Genomic DNA, 27761 nt, shown 5'->3' on the forward strand with positions numbered 1-27761 from the left:
GTAATGTAGGTATACCATAGAGATAGTAGGTATACATAGAGGTAACCATAACGTGTTGCCGCTCTTGTACATCTATGTGTCAAAGAGGTATTGTTTCAGGGAACCTCAATTCGTGTAAAAGCGATAGCTCATAAAAGTCTGGCAACGTCGCTCTATCGGTGAAAATAGTGACCAGTATAGTTGACAGATGCCCCCTTAAGCAGACAAAACATTGGGGTTTGATGTAATATTTATTAAAAATATTTAAAAAGCACATAAGTCTGGCTCAAAAGTAAGCTTAAAAGTGAAAACAAAATGTGTGACGGTGTGTTTTTTACCTCCAGATCTACGGAAGGAGGCGTAAAAGCTCCAGTATTGTATTTTCATGGGTAAGTGTTTAATAATTATTTCATCGCTACCAACCGCGATTTTTACTCCGAAAATTGCTGAAAATTAAAGATTTGCATATTATAAGTGTAATCATCTCGTGACAAAGTAACAAAATCACGTTTCATAGCGTAATTTAATATTTATTTAATGCATTATTTTAGACCTCATTTGTAGTGATGTGTGTACATACTTTATCGATAAAATAAAATTTATCGTTTTAATAATATTTGCATACTTTTGTAGATTTCCAAAATGTCCTGAAATTAGAAATGCGTGGATCAGGGCCATAAAACGAAAAAACTGGGAGCCAAAGAAATATTCTCGCCGATGTTCAAAACATTTCGAAAATCCTGTTAACTATATTTTTGGTTTAAAATATAGTTAATATAGTTAAAACAAATAAGAATTAGATGCAGTACCAGTACATTTGAAGGATATCCCAAATAGTTAGGTACTATCAACCAGTATGTACTTAAGCACTTTCAGATTGTATGTAGGTAGCCGGTAGGTGTCTACTACTAGATAAGTAGCACATTGCAATTTTCTTGATTTGACGATAGTAAAACAAAAAGAGACCAACTATTAATTTGCAGTTTTGAGGAAGTAAATTATTTCTTATGTTTTAGTTTTTTTTTACTTTTTGTTAAAAATGCAAAAATCCCTATGACGATCATAAGGATTTTTGCATGTTTAAAAGCATGACAAATAAAATTTTATTTCAGGTTATAAAAAAACTAAAACCACGTCAAGAGCTGGCTAATAGTGAAACCAAAACGAGTCGAACTTTATCTACCTTAGAAGCCTTGGGTCTGCTGATTGTGAATAGATACTAGGCTACCCAGGCTGGCTGCCAGGTAGGTATAAACTTTGTAACAACTAATCACTAATCCAACTCCTCAATGTCATGTTGCAAGAGTAGGTAAGTAGTTTGGTAAAGACTGTTATTGAGGATAATTTTTTATTCAATTATAAACTTTTAGAAGTTCTTACTTTTGAATCGTCAAATGCTTCTATTTTTGGTCAGTAATAAGGAAAATAGAACTTACCAGGGCCACTGTAGTTCATCGTGAGTCTTATAGCTTTTTAATTTTATTACTTGTTTTTTTTAACAGATTGTAAAGAGAGTCGCAGGGAGTCGGATGGTGTTGGCGCAAGACCGTGGCGTGTGGAAATCCTATCCTAGAGAGTATCGAGCCGCTATAATATGCCAGCTGATCTCAACTTAGATCTGATTTGTTCACGTATAAAGACGATCCTAAAACAAGTCACATTTTTTATCTACCTACATTTGAAGCGGTGGGAAGTAGAACCAACAAACTGTTTGCCTATCTTCTTTTTACTCAATAAATTGATTTGAATTAATTAAAATGTGTTTCCTTTTATACTAAGTACTAGCTGATGCCCGCGACTTCGTCCGCGAGGATTAGTACCTTTCCTTTGTTACTTCTCCGTCCTTTCAAATATATCCATGCCAAAAATCAAGTCGATTGGTTGTTTAGTTAGGGCGTGAAGGAAGGACAAACACACTTTCGCATTTATAAATAAAAAAATATTCGAAGAGATTTACTGTTTTTTAATGAAAGTGTTCCGTCATCTGAACATAGAGAATTAATTTAGCTGTAATATGGATATCCTTAAAAAATTCGTCGTCCCAACCGTATATGGGTGCACACAGTGACAAGATGACGCACGCACACATAAATGAATTGACACGCATTTGGAGCTTAGTATCCATCCAGGTAATCATTCATCTAAGAGGTATACTATCTCTTTGCGCTGTCCTTTTATACCTATGCGGTGTTGCTAGGTAAAAAATCTGAAATTCACAGTTTTTGTTAAATATTAGAGCCATTCCATATAACTAGCCTGGGTTAGTCGCCTCTGGTGAAAACGTTAGTGTGGATAATTCCGTTGTACACAATCTCTAAAAGTGTACTACGTAGTAGTAGGCATACAATTTCTTTGCTCTAATTTAAATTAAAATGATACGTCTAAATCTCTTGCTATCCCTTTCATAATCTTGCAAATCTTGCAATCTTAAAAGGATAGCACTAGATTTAGACGTTAATTTGAGATTGTGTTAAAGAGAATCGTCCCTATTGTCTGTCTATAGCGTAGACTAATTAAAAAAGCTAGACTAAAGTACTGTGTAACCGCGTGTGAGATAGCGATAGCACTACGTAACGATGAATAACACGACAATAATATTACCATAGTTTACTTTTCAATATTTGTATTAAACCGCTCAACAATATTTTTGTATTAAACGTTTTTTATGTGAAAATAAGTAACTAAATAACAAATGAGAAATACAATGACGGCACAAATTCTCAAAGTTTGTTTTGCAACTAAAGTTGTAATTCTTAAAAAAATTGCTTACACGATAAGGGACAAAAAATAGGTTAGTTGCGTCTCTGTTTATCACATTAGTAACTTTATCTGTGCTCTCTCTTTAGTGTGAATGAGCCGGTCCATAGCCTAGAGTCTAGACCGTGCCTAGACCCAAAGGGCTTGATATAACCCAGAGCCGTAAAGCAAGTTAAAAAAACTATTGCCTAAGTTAAAAAGGCTAGAGTCCACAGCTGTAAAGTAGTTTAAAATGTCTATGGCATAGGCTCAAAAAAGCTAGAGTCCAGAGCTGCAAAGCCAATTAAAAAAGTCTATAGCATAGACTCGAAAAGGCTGGAATCCAGATCCATAAAGTAAAAATGTCTACGGCCTGCCTAGCTCCTATTGGCTGTAAATCGCTTCCTTGTTTTCACTTGTTTTGCTTTGCCAATATGGCGCTGCTGGTGTTATGAGATGACAACATCGCAGTTTGTAACTTCGTCCTATTTGTCATTATTAATGTTTGAGTCAACATTAATTAACTACCTCAAAAGTTCAAAGAAATTCTTTAATCGTAATGTAAGTTGTTATAAAGTACGATGTGAATTATCGAAGGATTGTTATCTTACAAATACATTCGAATGCGTCTGTGAAGAAAGTACATAGCTCCTGTAAAAATGGCGGGTGTGTAATGTGTTATCTTTATGGGTAGTGTTTTCATTGCTATTGGAGAAAGTCTAATGAGTGTTAACGAAGTGTTGATACGTTTTTAAATTGAAACTAACGTGGTATAGGTACGTGATTAAGAAGGCGCCATGTGTAACTTGCATCTTTGACATTTGAAGAATTGATTGATTCGGAAAGACAGCGCAGGTGTCATCAAATTTGATGAAATTATCAGCATGTCGCGCTGGGGCAGAGGCCGAAGCGGCAGCGTGGCTGTGCCGCTGGACAGTGCGCTCTTCAGAGAGAACAGTAATTGTCCCTCGGCTGCTCGCTCGGCGGGAACGGTGGGCAAGTGGGGAATTACCAGCTTCACATCCATTAGGAGCGCTCCTTACGGTAAGCATTCAATAGTAAATTCTTGTTTGGCCTTGAAGTTTAGTGATAAACATAACTTTGTGTACAAATTGTTCTATTTGGTGCAACCACATCATGTTTATGAAAGTAAATCTTTTAGTTTCTCAGATGCCCTAATTTAAAATTCTGACTCATTATATACTAGTTTCATTTTTTTTTCACACAAACTCATAACATGTCTATATTTACATTACAGCATTTCAAAACAATATACATAAAAAGCCTGTTCAGGACCAGAACAGTCCACTAACAGTACCGGCTGTTGAAACTGAGCAACCACCACCAAAGCCCAAAAAGTTTTTTAAATCTCGCAATGCTGAGCTATACCCACCAGTGCCACAAATTACATATGCTCCACCTGTACCTGCTGCACCACTGTCACCGGAACACTCAGGCTCTGCTAAGGAAAAGAAAACAACTAAGAAAAGTAGATATAACAGAGACTCCTCATCACCAGAATTACCGAGACGTAACTCTGAAAAGAGTAGAAACAAAAGGAGTTTTGCCACTAAAGCATCAAAGAAAGAGGAACCTACAGCTGAAAATTCACAGCCTCCCAATAAGAGGTATTTGGTTCGTAATCGAGATAAGGTAATAAATTATGCTGAGGATGGAAGCAATAGTCCAATTCCTGACTTTATACGATATGAATCAACACCTCCGAAGCCTCCTTCCCCTAAGGCTAGTCCTTTGGTTACGAGCCCTTCTAAAAGCCCAGCTAAGAATGTGGAGGTGATGAGTCCATCTACTAGTAAAGAAACCAATGAGGAGCGTAAACCACCACCCATAGTACTTAGAATTTCTAAAGGAACATCTAGAATAGTAAGTACAGATTCAAATGAAGGATTTACATCACCAAGTTCAGATAGGCATTCTTCAATGGATACACATTCTGATGTAGGTTCCGATCACAAGAAAAGTCCTACAGTGGAAACCATCTGTTCTCCTAAACATGAGGGCCTCAAAATCACTATTAAGTGTGCAGGACTAAGCCAAGAAATTAAAAAAGAGAAGAAAAAGGAAAAGAAAGAACATAAATCTCATAAAAAGCATCACAAACATACTGAAGATGAATCTACTAAAAAGGTTACTTCTCCAGTGCCAGGTTCTGATGCTTATGACCTTTATAAAACTCTAGCATCTCCTACACAGGAGAAAGAAAAAGAGTCTAAGAAAAATAAGCAATTGGATCACACTGAGGCACAATTAGCTAAACTAGATTCAGATAAGCAGCCTAAGGAGCCTAAACCTGAACCTAAACCACCTGAAGTGACAGGCGGTAGATCGAGAAGGAATAGGCCAAATATAAATTATAGTGAAAATGATGATGATCTAGAAAGTTTAGCTCGAATATCAAGTAAACAGTTAATAAGGACAGTTAATGATTTGAAGAAAGAAAATAAAAAGGGAAAGAGAAGACATGAAACGGTAACTGATAATCCAATTGCAACAGCTAATGTAACAACATCTGAAATACAACAAGGTATTGAAAACGAGACAGAATCTCAGTTAGAAAAGGATGAACTAATTGACATATTATCTGGGAATAGTAATAAGGAAAAGGTGACACATAAAAAACCACATAAGAAGCAAAAGCATAAAGAAAAACATGGCAGACATTCGAGTCCCAGTTCCAGAGAGACATTAGCAAGTCTGAAAGAACAAATGGTTGCAGATGCACTGGCAGAGCAAAATGATGAAAGTGTTGACCATACTGATGAAAACGAAGAAATAGAACAAAATGATACACGTGTAGACACTCCACAAGAACAGCAGACGGATGATAATGTATCACCCCGTGAACCAAACGAGGCTCAAATTCAAACTCAGTCATCAGATTCGGCATACAACAGCTGCCCACATGAGCTTTCAGAGGAAGAGTCACAGAAATGTCACCCGGATGATGTATTCAAGTCTCCTCAGCGAATAGATTCTGAAGATCATATGGAGGATAAACCTAGTGTTAAGTTAGTTATAACCAAGAAAAAAGGTTCAATATTCAAGAGTAAATCATTGGTAAATGATAATCCTTCTCCATTGCCAGCTAGGAAACGAAGACATCTTTACAGACATGAATGGGCAAATGATGTAAGTAGCTACACATCAGTAAATCAGTACCCATATTATAAATGCGAAAGTGTGTTTGTTTGTTGGTTTGTCCTTCAATCACGTCGCAACGGAGCAACGTTTTTGACGTTATGTTTTGCATGGGTATAGTTAAAGACTGGGAGAGTGACATAGGCTACTTTTTATCCCGGAAAATCAAAGAGTTCCCACAGGGTTTTTGATAACCTAAATCCACGCGGACGAAGTCATGGGCATAAGCTAGTAGCCAATATATTCTACAGTGCATGCAAAACAAGTAGTCCAATCTTTAGCATGAGGCTTATGACCGCACATTGTACAAAAACAGATTTCAGCTTTTTTTTTAAATTCAGATACAAGTTAGCCCTTGACTACAATCTCACCAGGTGCTAAGTGATGATGCAATCTAAGATGGATGTGGTCTAACCTGGAAGGGGTATGGCAATTTTTATTAAACCCATACCCCTTTGGTTTCTACACTGCATCATACTGGAACGCTAAATTGCTTGGAGGCACGGTTTTGCCGGTAGGGTGGTAAAAGTATGGTTCACCCTTGGATTATAGACTAAAATTGTACTTTTAACATGACAGTTGACACAGAGCATAATATATTATGGTGAGTGAGTTCTAAAAATGTATGTACTATATGCCCCCTTGTGCCTATTATTTACTAAATTTTTTTATTTTCCTTTATGCATGAAGCCTCTCTTCTAATCATAGATTTATTTTCATGATCAGAAAGGAAATGAAACTCCTAGACCAGAGCCCGCTGGGACACCAGAAGTCAGTAATCCAGTAGCAGAAGTGCCAGAGGAACTAACAAGAGTCACAAGATATAGAGCAGCCAATCCCATAATGGACAGTCCAACTTTGGATGAACCTGTTAAACCTTATACAAGTGTGAGATGTGCTAAGGAGGCTAAAGAGGTACAGTAACAATATGATACCACCCATTATGGTATGCGACAGGTTGAGATGACAATCGTGGTATAAGGCGGGCGGACGCCCAGCACACTCGACGTCACCCGTGCTAGCCACACACACACGCGAGGGTTGTGTGGGTGTGCGGAGTGTTCCCTCCCCGATTGCCATCTTGACCTGTCGCTTACTATACCTTTGATTAATGATATATGTCAATACTGAATTAAATAGTGAACTGATTACGTGTTTTCTTAACTGTTCTCTATATTGTGGCTAATTCTGTCGTACATAACCTCTAAACTAAAATAACAGACCTAAAATATATATTCCTATCACTTCCACAATGCTCCCTGCAGAAAAGGATTGCATTTAGACGTGTTAATTTAGAGGCTGTGTACAATAGAATCAGCTACATTGTGTTATCTCTATGTAACTCTCTACTTTATGTAAAATTGTACATATCGGATAAGTGGTATAGTGATATAGTGATTCTATACCCTATCCGCGGAAAGAAGTTAGTATAGCGCTCTCTGTTACGTGATCCAACACAAATGAGAGAGGCAAAAATCTCAGAGGGTGTAACCATTTTGAGGCACTAACAAATCACAAACATTTTTTTTAAAACATTCGAAATTCAATTCGAAAGTGTTTACAAAAAATATTCGAAATTCAATTCAATTCAATTTTATTTATTTGCTGATACAGGTATACAAACAGGTGTTAATACATACATAACAGTACATTGGTCCAGCTGAACCACGCCAAGCTGGCATGCAAATATCTTAAACATAATAATTAATACTAAATACAAAATTAAAAATAGTTTTTCGGTAAATTAGAAAACATAGGTTTGTTTGTCATTGATTGGATTAGAAAACATAGTTTTCTTTGTCATTGATTGGTGACTCAAAAAGGTTAGCGCCCGCTGAGATTTTTGCCTCTATCATTTGTATGTGGTTACGTAACAGAGAGAGCTGTGTACTAACTTCTTTCCGCACATAGGGTATAGATGTTGCATGTTATTAAAATAAAATTGTTAACTTTCAGTACTACACTGTTGTGCGGAACGTTAAAAAGGCGCATCAGATACAAGAGATTGGTGAATTCCAGGAATTCAATGATGATGTTGAATATCTTTTAGACGCATTGCAAGTATGTAACATATTAAATTTTTTATAGAATTTCAACAGCAATAAATGCACTTAAACTGCAATTTTGCAATTACCTTACTGTCCAAACAGCTGCAGACTATAAACTCAATTGCTTATGCCTGTGACTTTGTGTGTGTAAATTTTTTAAGAATCATGTGGAAACTCTTTGATTATCTAAGAAAAAAGGTATCCTATGTTCTTGGGATGCAAGCTATCTCCATGCCAAATTTTGTCAAGATCAGTTTTCAAGCAAGCAATTCAAGGGGTTTAGCAGTTGAGTTGTGAAAAGGCATACTTTGTGTATTGGTAATCAATGTTTCCCTTCTTTAATCCCAGTCTTCACTTTTTTTTTTTAAATAGAGATAGCGAGCAAACGAGCATGCGGGTCACCTGATGTTAAGTGATTACTGCCGCCCATGAACATTTGCAGCACCAGAGGAACCGCCGATGCGTTGCCGGCCTTTTAGGAATTTGTTGGTCCCCCCCTTGAATAACCCTATGTTGTATTCTAAATCACTTTTTAAAACACGTATATTTGGCCTTTGCCTATCCGGAGTTTTATAATATCTTTGACTTCAATAATAACGTTGTTCGTCAGGACAATAACCCAATGTCGACGCGATGCCTGTCTGCTATAACGCTGGCCAGCAAGTGCACAGCGCCCGCGTTCCGTATGCACTTGCGTGCGCACGGCACCGTACAGAAGTTCTTTAGCGCCTTACATGATGCCACCAATGACCAGGTATTTATTACTTTAATCTTCTCAGTACTACTTTAGGAACCCCCCCTGGCGCAGTGGTGGTCTTATGAGTGTGAGATCCCGGGTTGGATTCCCATCAGTGGTTGTTAGTTGTCAGTTGGAAATTTATAATTTCTAAATTAAATCTGGTTTTTTTTTATTCAGATACAAGTCATACAAGTTAGCCCTTGACAGCAATCTCACCTAATGGTAAGTGATGATGCAATCTAAGATGGATGCAGGCTAACCTTCAAGGGGTAATGGCAGTTTTTTTTAAACCGGTACCCCTTTCGTTTCTACACGGCATCGTAACGGAACGCCAAATCGCTTGACGGCACGGCTTTGCCGGTAGGGGGGTAGCTAGCCAAGGCCGTAGCCTCCCACCAGACCAGACCTGAAATTTAGAAATTATAAAATTCCAAACCCATGCCGAGAATCGATGGTGGGACCTCCCACTAACAAGACCACAGCGCTTACCACTGCGCCAGGGAGGTTCTGGTCTGTATTTTTTAAATAGTTTTAAGTTTTTAAATATACATTTATTAATCTATGATTATTTATTTATGATTGTTATCTTTTAGAGCTTGGGTTTGTGCACAGCAACAGTAATGTTTGTGCTTTCTCAAGATCGTCTAAATATGGACTTGGATCGAGAATCGCTAGAGCTAATGCTGAATCTACTTGAGTCTGATGCGTCACACAAGTGAGTTATCTTTTATCCATCAATCATTATACCTTTGTATTTAGAATGTATTTTGTTTTGCCAACTCGTAGATATGAACAGTGGACATACAAGTACGCTAGATAAGGTGCCATACAAAATGATAGCTTTTTTTTGGGCCGAATCAAAGCACCCCACTGAGTGTACCGGGAATCAAAATTGACACTCTATGTCATGGTCCTCATGTTGACCAGCTGCTCGATTGCGGTAGAATGACAGCTACAATGTCACGATCGCAATCACCTCTGATTGGTTGACGCCCACTCACTATTGGCTACAATGCATTGAATTGCAACAAGAATCGCACAAATTCAGCCAATCACAACAATTGAGATTGTAATAATGATTGACGCAGATTTTACGAAATTGACCTCCTGATTACATTCACATGACGATCACTCATCAAAATCAGCGTCAAAATGGCGATAATCAAGTTACTCAGGTCAATACCAAGTCCAGCGTATTTGACTATTTGTATTAGTAGAGGCCAGTGTGCCAACTGGATTGGAAAATCTGATAAGATTAATTATTTTTCTGATATAATTCATATTGACTCATATAGACCTGGGCGCGTTAGAAATCCTCGTAGCTTTAGTTTTAAGTTCGAATAAACAACCGACCATCAAAAAGCGTAACTTATTACCTATTTTGAATAAATGATTTGATTTGATTTGACTCATAGTATCAACACTTAATATTTACAAGTTTATTTCCGCGACTTTGTCTGCATAGACTTACATATTAATGAACTTTCTTAGTCTTTCCTTAGTGCACTCCTAGTGCCTCAATTTCCTTCAAGTTTCTAGGCTCAGCGGTATGCGTCAATCATGTACGGTATATGTATAACTGAGTTTGCACCAAAAAATATTAAACATCCTCTTACAGATCTTAACCTCTGACAGATCGTCATATGTACAAATCTCATTTCAATAGTGATAAATGAATCATACAATATCCACTTTCTAATCATGTGTGGCTGGGGGCAATGACCTTGCGTGACAGGTTAATGACCCAGTGAATGAAATAGTGAAGTGATATTATTTTGCATCTGACTTCTGAGATACTGTTTCGTAATTAATACTTCTTACATTTTAAGTTAATTAATATAATATAAGATACACCGGTTCTAAAATTAGTCAATTATTTTAGTAATGAGTGATGATTGATAGACGCCTTCTTTCTTTTTAACTTGCCAAAGCACTTAAGCTGCTTAAACCGCGACGCGGCGCGGAAATATTCTGTATATATGTAAAAGGAAAAGCTGATTGACTGATTGATCTATTTTATCTAATTTTGGCATGCAGAACAGCTATTATGACGTAGACATCATCTAACAAAGGATTTTTGAAAATACAACCCCTAAGGGGGTAAAATAGGGGCTTAAAACTTGTGTAGTCTAGTAGATAAACTTGTAGTTGTATGGACTCCATATAAACTGTAACATATGGAGTAAAGCGCACTTGAGCGACGCGGCGCGGCAAATATAGTTCATGTGATTTCGTATGGAACAAGCTTCTGGCGCATCGCGCAGCGCAGCGCAAATGTGTTTGGATCTTAAGACGTGCACAAAGGAGATCTTATCTCTACTGGGAAAATTAAATTTTGATAATGAGTAGGTACTGAAATTTTTATACCAAGTAGTTCTTCATCATCTAGATTTTTACTAATCAAGTTATTTTTGTTTTGCTGTGCTTCAATATTAATTGATTTTGACAAAGGAAATATATTTATTTAATCACAGGAATGCACTTGACGACTGCGGGTTAACCTCGGCTCAACTTGCGAAGACGCAGGAGAGGGTCCGGGAGTTGTGTGCTGAGATCAAAAGTCAAGGGAAAGCCAACCATCTGGATTTGGAGAATATTACAGTATGTATATAGTAATTCATATTATATACTTTCAGGGATAGTTCAAGGCGGCTGCCTTCGATTAGCGAGAAATGAGTTGACCTAAAAACTAGAAATAAATTAGCAAGCAAAAAAAAAACAAGTGTGTAGTTGGGATAATCTTGTCGCTGGGCTATGAAGCAGTGTGCGAGTAATCGCTCGTTATACATTAATTAATCCCTATGCAAACTGCGCGAGTGTTTTGACCACCAAGAGAACGAGAGAGAAAGAGAGAGTTTTCTTTGATAGTTCTTGTCGTTCGACAAGCTTGGAGAGAGAGTTCTTGCCGATGGTCTGCACGGTCACTAGCTATCACAAATATATTTGTTTTTTATTGATACGGAGCTGAGTCATAATACATATTATATCGATTGTACGTTTCTTGATAAACTAATTCTTCTTTCTTGAAATAGTCGACAGCTAGTCGCTTCCTCGTCGGCGGCAGTGGGCCAACTGTTAGAGTGGTACACGGGCAGGTTGACATAGTCAACTGACCTCCTCAGACTGAAGCTGCACAACTAATTTCAATTTTTCCTTCATTGTCGTACAAGAGACCACTTGAGCAATTGGGACAGCTGCATTGATTGATAAATTATATTTAAAAACTATTAATATATAGTTACCCAAAACAGTATATTTTTTGCCAGACCTTTTTCTTTCGATGTTAATTTTTAAGGTCTTAAAATAATATTAGCAAGTCATTTTTTTTCCAAAAAAGGTGGGACATTTAGCAATGGAAACGCTATTGTCGTTGACGTCGAAACGTGCAGGCGAATGGTTTAAGGAGGAGCTTCGGAACCTTGGCGGAGTGGACCACATAGTCCGTACGATACAAGATTGCGCGGGCAGATTGGAGTCACCCGCTAGCTCTTGGAGCAGTGCGGAGGTCGATGTGTTGAGGAAGGCGGACAGGTGTATGCGTGTTCTGGAGAACGTAAGTACTGTATGATGTGTTAAAGTACATGCCATAACTTTGCAGAGTTTCTTAGTTAAAGATCTTATAGGCGTAAGAGCTAGCGCGCACAACGGTAAATTTTAGTACGTTTTTTTAGAACTATTTATAGAAGCGCGCTCACTGCAATTAATTCCGCACCGGATTTTCATAGATTTAAATTTAAATTTACGAATTTTAAAACGCACCGCAACTCGCCGCAACGTGGTGTGCGCTAGCTCTAACGCACACCAGTAGAGCCGACAGGCAGCGTCTTTCTTGGTATAAAAGCAAGCTTTATTTATTTTGGCATAACTGCGGCGGCAAGTCCAGGCACGCAGAAACTTTGTGCTTTACTTTTTTTATTTTTAGTATACCAATTCGAACGCTATGTCCAAGAACATAAAGTTGAATTTAAGTACATAGCTGTTGCTGTCAAAAAGACTTCGAAACTTAGGTGGAGTGGACCACATACATAGTCCGCACGATACAAGACTGCGCGCGTAGATTAGAGATCTATTTGCGATTTTTATTAATAGAATAGAATAGATTTTTATTCAAGTAAACTTTTACAAGTGCTTTTGAATCGTCAACTAGTTTAATTTACCACTGGTTCAGAATGCCGTTTCTACCGAGAAGAGAAGAACCAGCAAGAAACTCGGCGGTTGCTCTTTTCAAGAGATCAATTTTTAATATCAATAATTATATTATCTCAGCGAGGAAAATATATTACCTAACTACTACAATATGAACACTTTCCTTTAGGTGACGCAACAAAACGAAGCGAATCAGCAACACCTGGTGACGGGATCGCTAGGGGCGGCGCGCACCTTGGTGGCATTGCTGCGGCGCTGCGTGGGCGAGGCCAAGACCGAGCTGCAACTGCGAACCGCGCTGTTGGACGCCGCCCTGCCTGCCGTCAAAGTGCTAGTCAACTTGTCGCACTCGTTCGGCATCGCGTGTGAGTACTCATCCATACTAATATTATAAATGCGAAAGTGTGTCTGTCTGTCTGTCTGTCTGTCTGCTAGCTTTTCACGGCTCAACCGTTCAACCGATTTTGATGAAATTTGGTACAGAGGTAGCTTGCACCCCGGGGAAGGACATACGCTACTTTTTATCCCGGAAAATTTAGGGGTTCCCACAGGATTTTTAAAAACCTAAATCCACGCATACGAAGTCGTGGGCATCAGCTAGTAGCTGATAAAACTCCAGTCAACAACACTTACTGATTAATTAGTTACCTTATGGCATTGCTACAGCGCTGCATGGGCGAGGCCCTAAAGTCTAAACTAATTTACTAAAACACTAGATAATGCACGTGGCTTCGGCCGAGTGGATTAAGGTTTTTATAGATTCCGTGGGAACTTTGATTTTCCGAGCCAAACAGTAGCCTATGTTCGTTCTCCGCATGCAAGCTGTCTCTGTACTAAATTTCGTCGAAATCAGTTAAACGGATCGGCCGCGAGAACCTAGCAGACAGACAGACTCACACTTTCGCATTCATAATATTAAGTATGAATACATAACCTAACATTTAAAAAATATCTAATAGTGAAATTCATCTAAAAAAATTAGGGTTACCTTTTTTACTGATAATAATTTTTTGTTACAGCGTCAGCGGTTGGCGCGGACGTGGTGGGAGAACAGCCTTCAGTAATGGAGATCTGTTTGATAATGCTGAATAACCAAGGGAACTTCATACCTGATGATAAGAACTTCGACTTCTGTGTTTGTGTAAGTATAGAACCTTGTTAGCTTACATCACCCATACTGCATGTTGAACTGCGCAGAAGTCGAAAATCACCATAATATAACAGCCAGATAAAGATTTACTTCAAGTACTTTCGGTTACGTAATTCGTACAGTACGCAGCAGAAAGTAATGTACATCGAGCTTTAAAAGGAGATGGTAGATTTGTAGAGCGTTATCTCTGTCTTGTTGAGATGACTAAACGTATAGGTATGAGTTGTCTTATCTTGTTGAGATGACTAAACGTATAGGTATGAGTAACAGAGACAACGCTCTACAAAGCCGAAATATTATAAAGGCCGATGTATGTACATTTCTTTCTACCGCGCACTTTACACATTTGTTGTCTGAAAATCACGCACTTTAAATCTTACTGTAGCTAATTAATATAATAGAATAAACACACAATGATGAAAAAACTCGCCACAGGTCGTAAAGATATGCTTACTTGACCTCACCTGTTTTCGTCATCTAGTCCAGTCGTCTCAATCAGTGGACTTCTGGACAGTCAAAATCAAAAAAAAAATTACTAGGTTATACGCGCGACTTCATCCGCGTGGACTACGTACACGAAATTTAAACCCCGTATTTTATCCCCTTAGGGGTTGAAATTTCAAAAAATCTTTCTTAGCGGATATCTAAGTCATGTTGATAGATCAGTCAGGCAGCTTTTCCTTTTATTTAGATTCAATTAAACTTTTACAAGTACTTTTGAATCGTCAAATGCGTCTACTACTACCACTGCTGATTCCGAAGTAATTTTTTTAAAATAGAGATAGCAAACAAAAGAGCAGGCGGGTCACCTGATGTTAAGTGATTACCGCCGCTCCTGAATATGTGCAGCACCAGAGGAACTGCCGATGTGTTGCCGGCCTTTCAGAAATTTTTTGGTCCGCCCCTTGAATAACCCCATGTCGTAATCTAGTGTAGTTGTAGTGTAGTCTTTCCTACCCAATAGATTTAGTTCTCTTCAAACTGTCAAGTGGCTCCTGCGATGCTCTCTATATTTTGGAAACCAAATAATATCTTAAATGCTTGAAAGAAATGTCTTATATAATCTTAAATTTAAATTATTATTTAAACTGTTTTTCATTTTCTTATAGGTATTAATGCTGCTAATAAACTTAGTACAAAACAATGATATAAACACGCAAAGGCTCCTGAGCGTGCGGATACGTGTGGACAGTGACCATGACGTCATATCGCGGAGCATGTCTGCGCTCGACTTCATTGTAGATCTGTTCTACAAGCGGGAAGAATTGGCTAGGTAAGATCTTTTTACATAAATATGGGTCTATTACATCTACAGTACAAAACAATGATATTAAACACGAAAAGGCTCCTGAGCGTGCAGATAAGTGTGGACAGTGAACATGACGTCATTCTTTTCTTTCTTTCTTCACTCTGGGCTGGTTTCCGCACTTAAACGTTTCCGTCTGTTGTGCGTGCATTGCCCGTCCCCGCCGAAGTCTCCACTCCAGCCATCTAAGCTCGCTCCAGAAGCCAAATAGACCGCCCAGGTTGCCGAGGGCTTCATGGAGTGAGGTCGGGGAACCTAAATGGCGCTCGCGTTGATCTGCTACGCCCGTGCACTCCAGGAGTACGTGCGTCGGTGTTTCATCGACTTCCATGCAGGCCCTGCACAGAGGACTGTCGGTAACACCTATAACGAAAAGGTGTTTGTTTAGTGGGCTATGCCCTGTTATGAGTCCCACCACCTTCCTAAGTTTACCTCTGTCCAGGCGGAGTAGTATGTTAGTTTGTCGTTTGTCTATGTTGGGAAAAGCCCCTTTGGCTTGCCTGCAGTCTGTTGTGTTAGCGTCATGACGTCATATCGCGAAGCGTTTCTAGACATCACAGACTATTTCTGCTCCACCTAATTAATCTAAGCCAGCTCTACTAGCGACTAACTGTCCCTAGTCACCAGAGCTGAGCGGAGAAGAGCAGTGAAAAATGGCAAGTGTTTCCATTGAAGCGGAGCGAGGCGGACTAGAGCTGCATTGAGCCGATCAGTCAAATTTATCTACCCTACCCGCCGCGCCGCACCGTGCCGCTACCCTCTGCTTTGTGGCCTCCGCCTGCTTGACTCCGTTCTGTCGGGGCTGGGCGGGGGCCGCGTGTTTAAATATTTTTATTTTAAAATTAGGTCCGCTCCACTTACACGCTCCACTGATGCGGATCTCCACTCCGCATCAGCGGAGAGATTCCGAGCACTGTGATTGGCCAATTCACGGTCCGCTAAGCTCCATTCCGCACAGCTCCGTGTCAGTGAAAATGCAGTTATTTAAGACAGTGCAACACGGGTCGCCACTCATCAATATAAATATCGTATATCAATCAATATCAATCAGCTATCGAAGGAAATCAGTCTATTATCAATTTTATCACTAACAATAAAACTCCACACCCTTACAACTCTATTTTTATAATGGAGCCATGTCAAGGCAGATAGAGAAACAGGGAAAACAACTGCTGCAGCCCTAAGTTCCACGTGGAAATAAACGGGTTCCATCGTCATCATCATCACACCCCTGTTCATACTTTCTTATTACTTTTCGTTACAGGAGAGCAGAAGAAAACACAGATGCCTTATTAGATGGTGAGAAGGACGAGGGAGCGAAGAAAGACAAGAAGAAGCAGCAAGACGACATCGATGAAACAGTAGCCAAGTGTAAGTAATAGTCGTCCTGTACACATATAAAATAGGGTCTCTAAGACAGCTGCCACTATTAGATTGTGTTTCCAGCAGAAACTGCATCATAGTCGAATTAAATAAAAGTATGAGTACATTTTATATAATAATAACAAAACCAAAAATGACGTCTATTTTTGGTCTAGTCTTCGAGTTAGGTACATGTCCGAATGACACGGGACTGATAAATAACAATTAATGTTCCTAGGTTGTGTCTGTTATTCGGGCAGTCTCCCCGCGAGATCACTATCCAGCCGACATGCATTCCTCTTCAGACTGGTATAGTCCCCAGCAAACAACTTGAACATTATGGAGGAAAGTTTGCGTATCCAGGAAGCAAGGGTCAACTTATCCACCAATGGTGTGCACCTTCGCTGACTGATAGGCAAATCGCGTGCATCGCAGTTTGCCAGCCAATAGAGTCAACGTTTGTTTACCGGGTACTGTAGTAGTATTTCTTACATGATGGTTGTTCTTCAGTACTGGCGCGCGCGGGCACGCACATGGAGCACACGATGGTGGGCGCGTACACCGCTCTGCTGCTGGGCAACATGGCCGTGGTGTCGCCCGCCCACGCGGCCGCCGTGCGCGCGCGCGTTCCCACCTACGCGCCCATGCTGCCCACGCTCAAGAAGTACTTCACCTTCCTCTCGCTCACCGCTAGCGTGAGTACACCTACTTGCTGTTGTTAATTGCTTCTAGTTTACCGCAACTTCATGTGACTGTCGATTTGGTTCAATTGTAATAAATAAGTTGAGCGATCAAATTGAAAACTAAAATTTGCACGTCAAAATATAGCAAAAATGCTGGTCGACTGCGGAAAACCTGTATCAATTATTATTACAATCTCAATTGTTGTGATTGGTTGAATTTATGGTATTCTTGCTGCAACAGTGCATTGTAACCAATAGTGAGCGAGCGCCAACCAATCAGGTGATTGCGATTGTGACATTGTACCTGCACTTCTGCCGCAATCGGACAGACTTTTCTAACCACTCATCTCTTGCCACAAAACAATATTGTGTATACATATATTGTTAGTCACAAGAGGCACAATATTGTTTTGTGGCAGCATCTTGCTTGAGATCGTCCACTCAACTATCTCCTCATAGGTGAGGTCTTGATTCTCAAAACACGTATCTTGAGAAAACATCAATAATAATAATGACTACATTTATTTCACAGGCCGAGGCAGCAATAGTAGCGCACGTGAAATCAACGCAGCGGATAATACAGTTCATGGAAACTAGTGACAAGGAAAACTCGCAGCCCGAACAACCCCCTCCGGCCGCCCCATACACCGCCGCATACCCGAGCAGCTACTACCAGACCTCGCCTTCTGATGTGCCGCAAGACATGTCCCTGAGCAACCTCAACTATTCCATGAACTACAGCATGAACAGCACGTCCAGCTCCGATAGGATGTCCTCCTCCATGGAGATTGATGGTTACCACTGAAATTGACATACCTTTTTAGTTTATTAAATTTTGCATACCCATTTTATTGTACTACTTTCGACTCAAGGTAGATTTCTTGGCGGTAAAGTAGACAAGAAACTCAAGAGTAAACGCATCGTTTGCGCGACTTTTAAACAAGTTTTATCAAATCTCGCCCCGGTCATGCCTCAAGACATGTCCCTGAGCAACCTCAACTATTCCATAAACAGTACGTCCAGCTCCGATAGGATGTCCTCCTCCATAGAGATTGATGGCTACTACTGAAATTGACACACCTCTTTAGTTTTTGAAAATGCTATATTCATTTTATTGTACTACTTTCGATTTAAGTTTCTTGACGGTAAAGTGGACAAGAAACTGTCAAAAATAAACGCACTGTTTGCGCGATGATAGATGACCAATATATACCCTATCCGCGAAAAGAAGTTAGTGTAGCGCTCTCTCTGTTACGTAATCCCATACAAATGATTACCATGAAAATATATGGAAATGAATAGACCTAAAATGTCATTTTCACGTAATAAATGTACAGCCCATATTCGTCGTCAGTATCAACCGATAGTTGTCTACTGCTGGACAAAGGTCTCTTGTAGGGACTTCCACACGCCACGGTCTTGCGCCGCCTGAATCTAACGGCTCCCTGCGACTCATACAGCCCATGTAGATTTGAAGTATCTAGGATCAACAGGAATACGTACACCTTTTTTCTGCCCTTTTCTTAAAATGTTTTGCTATTTTTGTATCGTATAATTTTGTATAGTGCGAAATTATCAGTTCTGACAGTTTAGTCATTTCTATATTTTGGATAGCAATAATTTAAACTATTGCACGGCTCGCGTTCATATTTTAACAAATGACTTTCTGCGACTTCGTCCGTGTGATATAATTTGTAGAATATATTCTAAAGCACTCTGGGAATCTAGGATAATGTAGCATCTATCAAAATTTTTGGAATCGCATCATTAGTTCCGCAGATTAGGCCCTACAACCAAACTTTACCTCTATAATATTAGTCGTCACTGAAATAAAATTACACATGAAGTTGGAATGTTCTCGCGCGATAGAATTCTCTTACTGGTCAATCTAAAATAATTACAATTTTATAATAATATCCCTTCTATATAAGAATAATTATTTTATTTAAATTACATAAGTACATCGTCATATTATTGTTTTGTCATGTAAATAAAGATTCCGTGCGGATTGAGTCAACTAGTAATAGAGGTATGCCATTTGTAAAATAAATCCATGAATATTCCCGTAGCAGAACGCGTCTGCACTCGGTTAGTACCGCCTTTCTGTAACAATACTTCCTTCTTCAAAACTAAATTAAATTGTAAATATAGTTCGCAAATGTTAAGGTAGTTAGGTGCATTAATCATGGATATGGGTTATGAAATCTTAATTAAATTGAGATATTCCGAGTTTAAGCCACTGACCTGGCAATATAAAAGTGCAAAAATAGTCGATTAAGTGTATAATAGATATGTATTCTTTTATGTGAATATTGTGTCTGCACTTTTTGTATTATAGACTTTTGAAGAGGGTTACAAATTTATCGAGTATCGTTCTGAAGAGGCACAATTCTTTTATTGTAAATAAATTATATTATTAGATAGTTCTAATAGATTGGTCTCTGTTGACTAAAATATGATGGCGAGGTTATTTGTATGCGATTTTGAGATTTTAAAGATCGTTGCTTGTTCGAAGGGACTCGATCAAACCGTTCGTGCAAAATGTACAAACGCTAACTATGTTAGTTCGCAACTATTGAGAGATGATTTATGCTTACATTAATAATAAATAGGACAATTATCATGTTGGACTTTTAATCGATAGCTATTAGCTTAAGCGTTCGTTAACTCCCGTATCCGATAGATAATTTACCAATCTTCATTTTGGTTTTAGTGTTTGTTCGCATTAATTCACGGGAAACATCGCAACTTTTTACTTTACCTTTTAGGCTGAGATCTAATTGAGTGCACTTTGACTTCGCTCAAACTTTCCTTAAGAGCTTAAAAACGAGGCAGATTTATGTCAGATACATTAAGGTTAACCGCACATTGGATGCGAATTTGTGTCTTACGTAAAGGTATGAATGCTGTTCGCTCAAATTGAGTGGTGCCACGTTTAAATTTCCATTTAACAGGCAGTGTCCCGGTGATATCGCTTTCGTGAAGTCGTCTTTGGTGCGTGATGACTGATGAATAATGATAATCTGTATCTTCACGATAATTCTCTTTGATCCCACAAACATTTGTGTCTGTAAACCAAGTTCATCAATCATTTTCCATGAACAACGCAGTGTTAAAAATCCTTACAAGTTCGGGTTGTTTTCGGACGTCGGAACTACACGCACGTATAAGTAACTCTCACCCAGTCTGCGTGCCCCCATAGTGTTTGGAAGGTCGTGATTGTTCGTGCGTATTGTACGAGTCAAATTCGTTCGAAAACACATCCAAAGTGCGATCAGTCTTACTCTCTCCGAGACAGAGACCACCTATAGAATGTACTACATGGCTTTGACCGTTTCTGTCTCATTTCAACCATAAGTAAACTCAAAGTAGGTACGATCTGTGGATTCTCAGCCGTAAAGTGGATTTATCAAAACTGCTACTAAATAGTTTGCAATTTCATGCCAGACCCAGGTGGTCAGAAGTTGAGTTTATTTCGTTAAAAAATATAGGTTCGTTAAATAACTTATAGTGACGCGCTATAATCTCTGTATAGCATAATGTTAAAGGATAACCACGAAAAGTCTCTAGTACATACATGCGCCTTATGTACCTACTTTAGATTTTTCGTTCATTTTGATAATTTGGAATATTATATTATAGTATCTACTGATGGCATAGTGTATCTACTTACACATACTTTTATGTAATGACAATTTAAAAAATATTTTTGTCTTTGTTAGGTCTAATTTATACTTATATTATATTTTTATTATCTAATAGGACAGTTGAACTTTCGTTCAAGAAATATAATATGATTGAGATTAATTTTTATTTTATTGTATAAATGTGAGGAATTGTAATACCTATTGCGTACACTGACACATAGGGACTATATGATATAGTACCCGGCAGGTCGACATGGCAATTGGGGTGGGGACGCCACGCACACGCGCACAGGCCCTCGCTAGCCCGGTGCGGGATAGCGCGGGTGACGAGTGGGTGTGCGGGGCGTCCCCCTCGCCTCGTACCCCAACTGCCGTCGCAAATTATAGATTGATTTCGTCTTGACATGCTTTACCTATACCTATCAAATATCTAGTAAATTAACCGAAGAATAAGGTGATACAGCTGTGGTCACCACAAAAAGCACCAGCGAATTGTGAACAAACACATCAAAAAGTAGTCTAGCCAAGATTTTAATTCTATAGACACGAACAAATTTGTTTATCACGTAAATATTAATGAGTGTAGTGTAAAATTGATTGTTTTATATATGACGCTAGTTTTTGAAAGGTAGACAAAGAATTTATAATATGTACTGAAGTCTTGTAATCGAAATTGAAGCTTTATCGAAACATTGGAATACGATTTTCTGTTACAAGTTCTTATTAATATAATTTCCAGATGAAACCTACTGATACATTGGTACTAATTCACACAAACACACACACTAAATAAATTATGTCTAAAAACTATTGCTACCCTTTTCCGCAATGTTGCAATCTTGAGAAAATGATAGTTTTTTAGACATGTTAATTCAGTAGTTTTGTTTACAACAGAATTAGTACCATGGTTTCCAATTTAGTTTAAAAAAACAAACCTTGCACTCGGCACTTGCGCTACACGTTTCCTGCAGGATAAGATCCGACACCCATTTGCGGCACGGCACGACAAGGGATTTTTCAAGTAATGAATAATAATCAATACTAATCAACACAAATATTATAAATCCGAAAGTGTGTGTCTGTCTGTCTGCCAGCTTTTCACGCTAATTTTAATGAAATTAGGTACAGAGTTAGCTTACTTCTCGGGGTTGGACATAGATTACTTTTGTCCCGGAAAATAATAGAGTTAGAGAGATATAAATTCTAAATCCACGTAGACAAAGTCGCGGGCATCATCTAGTAGATCATAATTACTTGACTTTTCGTAGGTTCAAAAATAATGTTGCGGTGAGCTTAGGCATGCCATGCCGGCAGTCTTCGGAACGCCTCGATATCTCTCGGAACGCTACGACATTCTCGCGGGCGTTATTAGTTTAGACAGCATGCCAGGGCATCTGCATACCTAAGGATACCGTGGCATCAGTGTGTGCTGACATGTAGGGATGCAGCCAGTGGACGCTAGGCCTAAATCTTACCGAATACATAGTGGCACATAGTTTGAATATTGTTTACCCGATGAAAAACGTAAGAGTTTTCCGTGTGAAGGGTTCTATACGCAGTGTGCTATGTTACGTATTTGGTTAAGATTTCTACCAAAACACTTGTGGTGTTAATGCCGTATGAACGGAGTCTGAGGTCTATAAATCTTCTTTGAATTTACTCAGACTTTACTTAAAAGACTTAATTTACAGAGTTGAAACGAGATTTATGACTATAAATCTATCTTGTTTTAACTGTCTTAACTCTGAGCCAAGTCAAAGTATATACATAGATCTCTACCCACGCACTAAATTGATATAGGTCTAAGTGATGTCATCCTTTTTTCATAATAATTTTATTTCCTTTGTGCGAGTTATTATGGACATGTAAATTTGATTAGAGATTTGTGTACAACATGTTATGAATAAGAAAATCAAAATAAAGTTATTCAGCTACAAACGACTCATTACTAGGCATTCTACTTAATTTGTCATTAACTTGTGTAATAAGCGTAAAAGTTCCTGTTCTGTATCCTGATTTAAAACATTCGTAAAATGGTATTTTCGGTCATACAAAAGACTTCGTCCTTAACAAATAAACACATAACAGGAGTTTTTACGGGTTTATATACTTTTCAATGGTTATAGTAACGTCTGGTTTTTAATTTTCCTGCAGTAGTTGGAATGACATTTTGTGACAGCTTTACTTAATTTTTAAGCAATTTTTTAACCGTAGTTTCTACCTTAGCAGTTAGCTCGGATTCTCGTACCAATTTATTTTGTGTATAATTTTAGATTTTATTTTATATAAGATTATGTTAATAGACTGGGTTGTTTTGTGTTTTTTGTACAGATTTAATGATTATAATTATCTAAATTATATTTACGTAATTTATTGTAGGTGTATGATCTAAGCTTAGCTCCTTGCATTTCGTTATCAAATTTCACTTTATATCACACTTGTGTTTTAATACCTTTATTATATGTTATTTTAGATGAGCAGGAGAGTTTGATATCTTGAGAAATTATCTGTAAATGTAATGTGTAATTATGTTATAAAGTATTACAAGTAATTATATTAAAAGAAGGACGATTTAAATATTGTATCTCTTGACTGTCCTTTACCCCGTGACTGATTATTATAAAAAACATTTTATCTATATTAACATTTATATTTTGTGAAAATATTAAATAGCATACTATTGTGGCAATAACTTATAATGTATCTTTCATACACAACATTCGAAAATAATAGATTGAATAAATATTTAAAAAGCGTGAGCTTAAAACATTGTTTTTCTCAAAGCTAATTATTTCGGTACTACTTCAATTTTATATCAAATAACAAAAATCAAATGGATCTAATATTTTTAATGAAGCATAATATTTTTGGTTGTCAATGGTGGTATCGTAACATTTTTTCTACTAGAGTTTATTATATCTACCTAATATTAAAAATCTACAAAATATTATTGCCACAAAAATGTAGCACGTAATTTTCTATATAAATCAATCTACAATAGCTTACTACTGAGTAAATATAATAACATCATGATTTGTTTATAAAATCGTTAAATTAGTCTAAATTAGTTCATATTCTATCAACAGCATCTACACGGGCAACAGCGGGCGCGCGAACGCCCGCCCAGTCCCCGCTCTCTGTCAGGCGTTTGTTGACAGTCAGGAGCTGCTCGAAATTACCTTTGGCAATCTTATGCTTGTTTTGTACTTTCTGGACGAGTTCCTCGTCGTATACACTCTCAGGGTTTTCTAGCTTCAAGTGAGCTTTCATTTCTTGAACAGTGACTAAGAAACAATTCCACGGAGACCAGTCTTCATTGACGTGCCATCTACACAACCTTAGCTCAGTCATGTCGCTACATTCGCTAATGGCTGAATGAGAATGCCATAGTTTTTCTGCGATGAAGAATATATCTTTCTCTTGGAGGACAAAAGCCAAGGATCCCCAACACTTTCTTTTCCTTTCATCACGTTGGACAGCCCTTAGAATGAATTTATACGGGGTCATGTCGATCCATAATCGTTCGGACACATCTTTCCAGGAGCAAGATGTGCATACCAAGAAACCACTCATTTTAGCATTCAATGGAAACTCGGTGTTAAGTTTCACTTGATGGCACATTTCACAAAAATAAAGCCTACTATCTTCCATTTTTCTATAATCCCTTATATCCTTGCACTTAGTCACATCGGAGTTTAGTTCAGATGTTTTAATCAAGTGGAACACGCTAGCAGCTATTCGTCGTCTCAGAAATTCAAGTTGATAATCATTATATCTTCTGACAAGAAGATCACATTCTCTATCAAGCAGCGTTATAATCTCTTCAGCTAAGGGGTGACGAAATTCTTGAACAGCGAATTTCATGTTTACTAAAAGCTCTATTCTTTCTTTAACATCCACATCGTCTCGAATAAATGAATTATATAATTCTTTGAGTTTTCTTGCTTTTTGAATTTCTACGGTATCCATCGTTATCAATTTGCCATCACGACCGTACCATGCGACGGGTTTGGATATCTCTTCTAAAAATTTCTTTTCTTTGGTTTTTCGACTGTCTTCCCGTACTTTAACTCTATAAGCTTCAATACAACGTAGAAGTTCAACTTCTTTATCTAATAAGAGCGTGAATTCAGCAATTTTAGGGCCCTTAGAGTGAAGTTGTGAGATTCTTGCGATTTCTGCATGTTTCCAGCGATCAACCTGTAAACATTTACCAAAATATATTAATACTTTATTTAAGCTTATTTCAAACTACGGGATATAAATTATATTATAGTCCGGTCAATATTGGCGTTCTCAACATCCTTAGGTACTAATTTTAACTCTAAAAATTGCATAGTGTAAAATAAGCTTTATACTAGAAGCACTTGCTAGTAAAACAAAAAACTCGTATGTGATAGTAAGCTATTACCATAGCGTATAGTTGATCAAAGTCTTCGCGAGTCTTTGGAAATGTTTTGGTGACGAGATCTTTTCGTAATCTTCTTTCGATAGCTTCGCGTTCGAACCTCTTCTCCTCTTCCATTCTTGCAATTCTTTCCCTGTAAATGAATTATTATTGCAATACGTCAATGAATCATCTTCAAAACCTTGCAAATTGTGTAGATATTTGCGTTATAATTATCTCTTCAAACTCAATTAATACCTAAGTACCTATTTACGACTACGAGATCTTAGATACTTACATACATTCTTTCAACCATCTTTTAACTTTCTGCCTAAACTGGTGATGTCTGAAGGCCCTCTGTATTATGGCTGCATAATGATTATGATTAAGTCTCACGATCATTTCTTCGTATGTCTCGTAGGGTTGCGGTACTATAATTCTGTCGCATACGTTTGGAATATAAGCGTGGACACAATCCATTTGCGTAGATCTGCTATAATTTGTGTCCTGAAATGAAATTATTTTTGTATCAGAATCTTGGTTAGGTGATTATTTTTTGTAAATTCTATTCATACTCACGTAAATTTTCTCCCGCATTTCCGCTGTTTGGGTATCGCGACAGGTTTTATTTTCTGGCAACACTTTTTCAGGCTTTTGTGGGGTTTGTGTGTAAGCATGGTGGTAAATGGTACCTGAAAAAAGAAGTAAACTTGATTGAGATTGTTATACCAATTCCTTGTTATAAACTTGGGAACGAGGAATATCTTTATCTTTATCTAGAAAATATAGGTCTTCGGTTTGACTAACCTGTATGAACATTTTTATAACCACCAAGAAAAGGCTTCTTTATTGGTTTTGAAAATATTTCAACATTAATATATTTTACAACACTGCCAAAAGGGACCATCACAGTCAAAACATCAGTAAAAGGCATTTCCTTGTACAATCTCTCTAAATTAAGTTTTTCATTATTTTTAGTTAGAAGTTCTACCTCAACAATTCCATATTTATCATAATCAAGATCTAACAATGCCATGCGGTCTTTTAGAGGGCGATCTTCTCGCAATAGTACCAGGATGTCTGGATCCACTTGAAACACACCAGCTAAATTCTTTTTAACTTCATGTACCTTCATGATAGAATGGTATGAACGAGTAAATACTCCATTTTGATTTCTTACTCTAAATTTAATCGCAATAAAAGGCGTTGTTTTCTTTTTTGGCATCATGGTGTGGATAAGTTCATGAACGTAAGATTCTTTGGGAATTGATGATAGAGAAAATTCCTCCGAATCCTTTGTAAAGACATCGATCGAAAGATTTCCGAGCGCATCGGCGTTTAGGTCTGATAGAAGGCTTGTTTCCTTCAATACGTTTCTATTTTTTGTCAATACTAGATTATTATTGGAAACTGAGAGCAATTTGGCTAGCTTGCGCTTGACTTGCTTAATTGGGGTATTAGATGGGAAGACTTTGTTGAACACATCGTTAGGTGATAGAGGCGACTTGAAATTAACGAGAATATGGCTGACTGGGCATTTGTATTGTTCGAGATCCCTGGAGCACGGGGCAGTCTGCAGACGCAACTTGACATCGTCTTCGACTGTGGAACAGACACGCTTGTAGGGCGGAGCCGTCAGCAATTTCTCACGGCCTAGTTCACATTGGCACGCAACTGCTCCCTTTATACACTCAGGGTTTGGAGCGATGCCTATTGTCCTTTCAGTATCCATATTTTAGTTGATATTTAAACTGGTTTTAAAAATAACAAAGTGTAAACTACAAAAACGTGGTGAAAATTGACAGAAATAGCAAGTTTGTTTCTATGATACGGTTGCTAGGGAAATGATAAATATCTGTCAAGTCTCTATATCTACACTAATATTATAAAGAGGAAAACTTTGTTTGTTTGTTTGTTTGTTTGTTTGTTTGTTTGTTTGTTTGTTTGATTGTACTGAATAGGCTCAAAAACTACTGGACCGATTTTAAAAATTCTTTCACCATTCGAAAGCTACATTATCCACGAGTAACATAGGCTATATTTTATTTTGGAAAAAAATAGGGTTCCGTAAGATATTTAGGTTTTTCGGACACAAGGTGTAAAAAATCAACCAGAAAAGTTACTTATTTTGCGTACGCTGCCTAAACTATAAAAGATAGAACCATAAAATGTTCTAATTAATTGTAGATCTTATAAATATCTACAAAAAAGTCCGCGACACACTATACCCATCTATGTCGAGTGAGGCACAGCAACCATTTTTTTATTTAAAAATCTTGAATTTTTTTTGGACTACATTTAAACGCGTTTATTTTACTCATGCTATTAATCCTTATCAAAATAAATGATTTCATCACTAAGAACAGTTTATGGAGATAATATTTGGTCTTTGAATGATTAAAATTGGACGTTTGGTTTT

The 27761-nt window shown here is 37.9% G+C and overlaps 2 protein-coding genes and 1 long non-coding RNA gene across 3 annotated transcripts; 2 read left to right on the forward strand and 1 right to left on the reverse strand.

Moving 5' to 3' along the window:
- The first annotated feature begins 555 nt into the window (after positions 1-555).
- LOC138402950 (uncharacterized) lies at positions 556-1662 on the forward strand. Its single transcript, XR_011237262.1, has 3 exons — positions 556-820; positions 1092-1223; positions 1482-1662. It is a non-coding gene; the product is annotated as an uncharacterized lncRNA (long non-coding RNA).
- Positions 1663-3130: 1468 nt separating this feature from the next.
- wapl (wings apart-like) lies at positions 3131-23532 on the forward strand. The gene is made up of 14 exons (XM_034973031.2): positions 3131-3759; positions 3974-5865; positions 6601-6789; positions 7831-7935; positions 8533-8676; positions 9255-9376; positions 11136-11262; positions 11999-12214; positions 12977-13172; positions 13827-13948; positions 15067-15230; positions 16528-16634; positions 17136-17320; positions 17841-23532. Exons 1-14 carry the CDS (start codon positions 3600-3602, stop codon positions 18111-18113), a joined length of 4002 nt encoding a protein of 1333 aa, XP_034828922.1. The 5' UTR covers positions 3131-3599; the 3' UTR covers positions 18114-23532.
- Positions 23533-23834: 302 nt separating this feature from the next.
- On the reverse strand, positions 23835-27081 carry LOC117986192 (IQ motif and ubiquitin-like domain-containing protein). Its single transcript, XM_034973032.2, has 5 exons — positions 26150-27081; positions 25922-26034; positions 25641-25849; positions 25367-25496; positions 23835-25155 (listed from the first exon to the last, which is right to left on the reverse strand). The coding sequence occupies exons 1-5, from the start codon at positions 27072-27074 to the stop codon at positions 24025-24027; spliced, it is 2508 nt and encodes an 835-aa protein (XP_034828923.1). The 5' UTR covers positions 27075-27081; the 3' UTR covers positions 23835-24024.
- Between the last annotated feature and the right edge of the window lie 680 nt (positions 27082-27761).

This window comes from Maniola hyperantus, chromosome 10 (genome assembly GCF_902806685.2).
Source record: "Maniola hyperantus chromosome 10, iAphHyp1.2, whole genome shotgun sequence".
NCBI lineage: Eukaryota > Metazoa > Arthropoda > Insecta > Lepidoptera > Nymphalidae > Maniola > Maniola hyperantus.

Excerpts from the sequence above, each read along its gene's own strand:
- LOC117986192 (XM_034973032.2), bottom strand. The coding sequence starts at position 27,074 with ATGGATACTGAAAGGACAATAGGCATCGCTCCAAACCCTGAGTGTATA. Across the intron at positions 25,850-25,921 it reads AAATGCGGGAGAAAATTTAC|GACACAAATTATAGCAGATC; the intron begins GTGAGTATGAAT and ends ATTTCATTTCAG. Across the intron at positions 25,156-25,366 it reads TTGATCAACTATACGCTATG|GTTGATCGCTGGAAACATGC; the intron begins GTAATAGCTTAC and ends AAATGTTTACAG.
- wapl (XM_034973031.2), top strand. The coding sequence starts at position 3,600 with ATGTCGCGCTGGGGCAGAGGCCGAAGCGGCAGCGTGGCTGTGCCGCTG. Across the intron at positions 3,760-3,973 it reads CATTAGGAGCGCTCCTTACG|CATTTCAAAACAATATACAT; the intron begins GTAAGCATTCAA and ends TTTACATTACAG. Across the intron at positions 16,635-17,135 it reads CGATGAAACAGTAGCCAAGT|TACTGGCGCGCGCGGGCACG; the intron begins GTAAGTAATAGT and ends GTTGTTCTTCAG.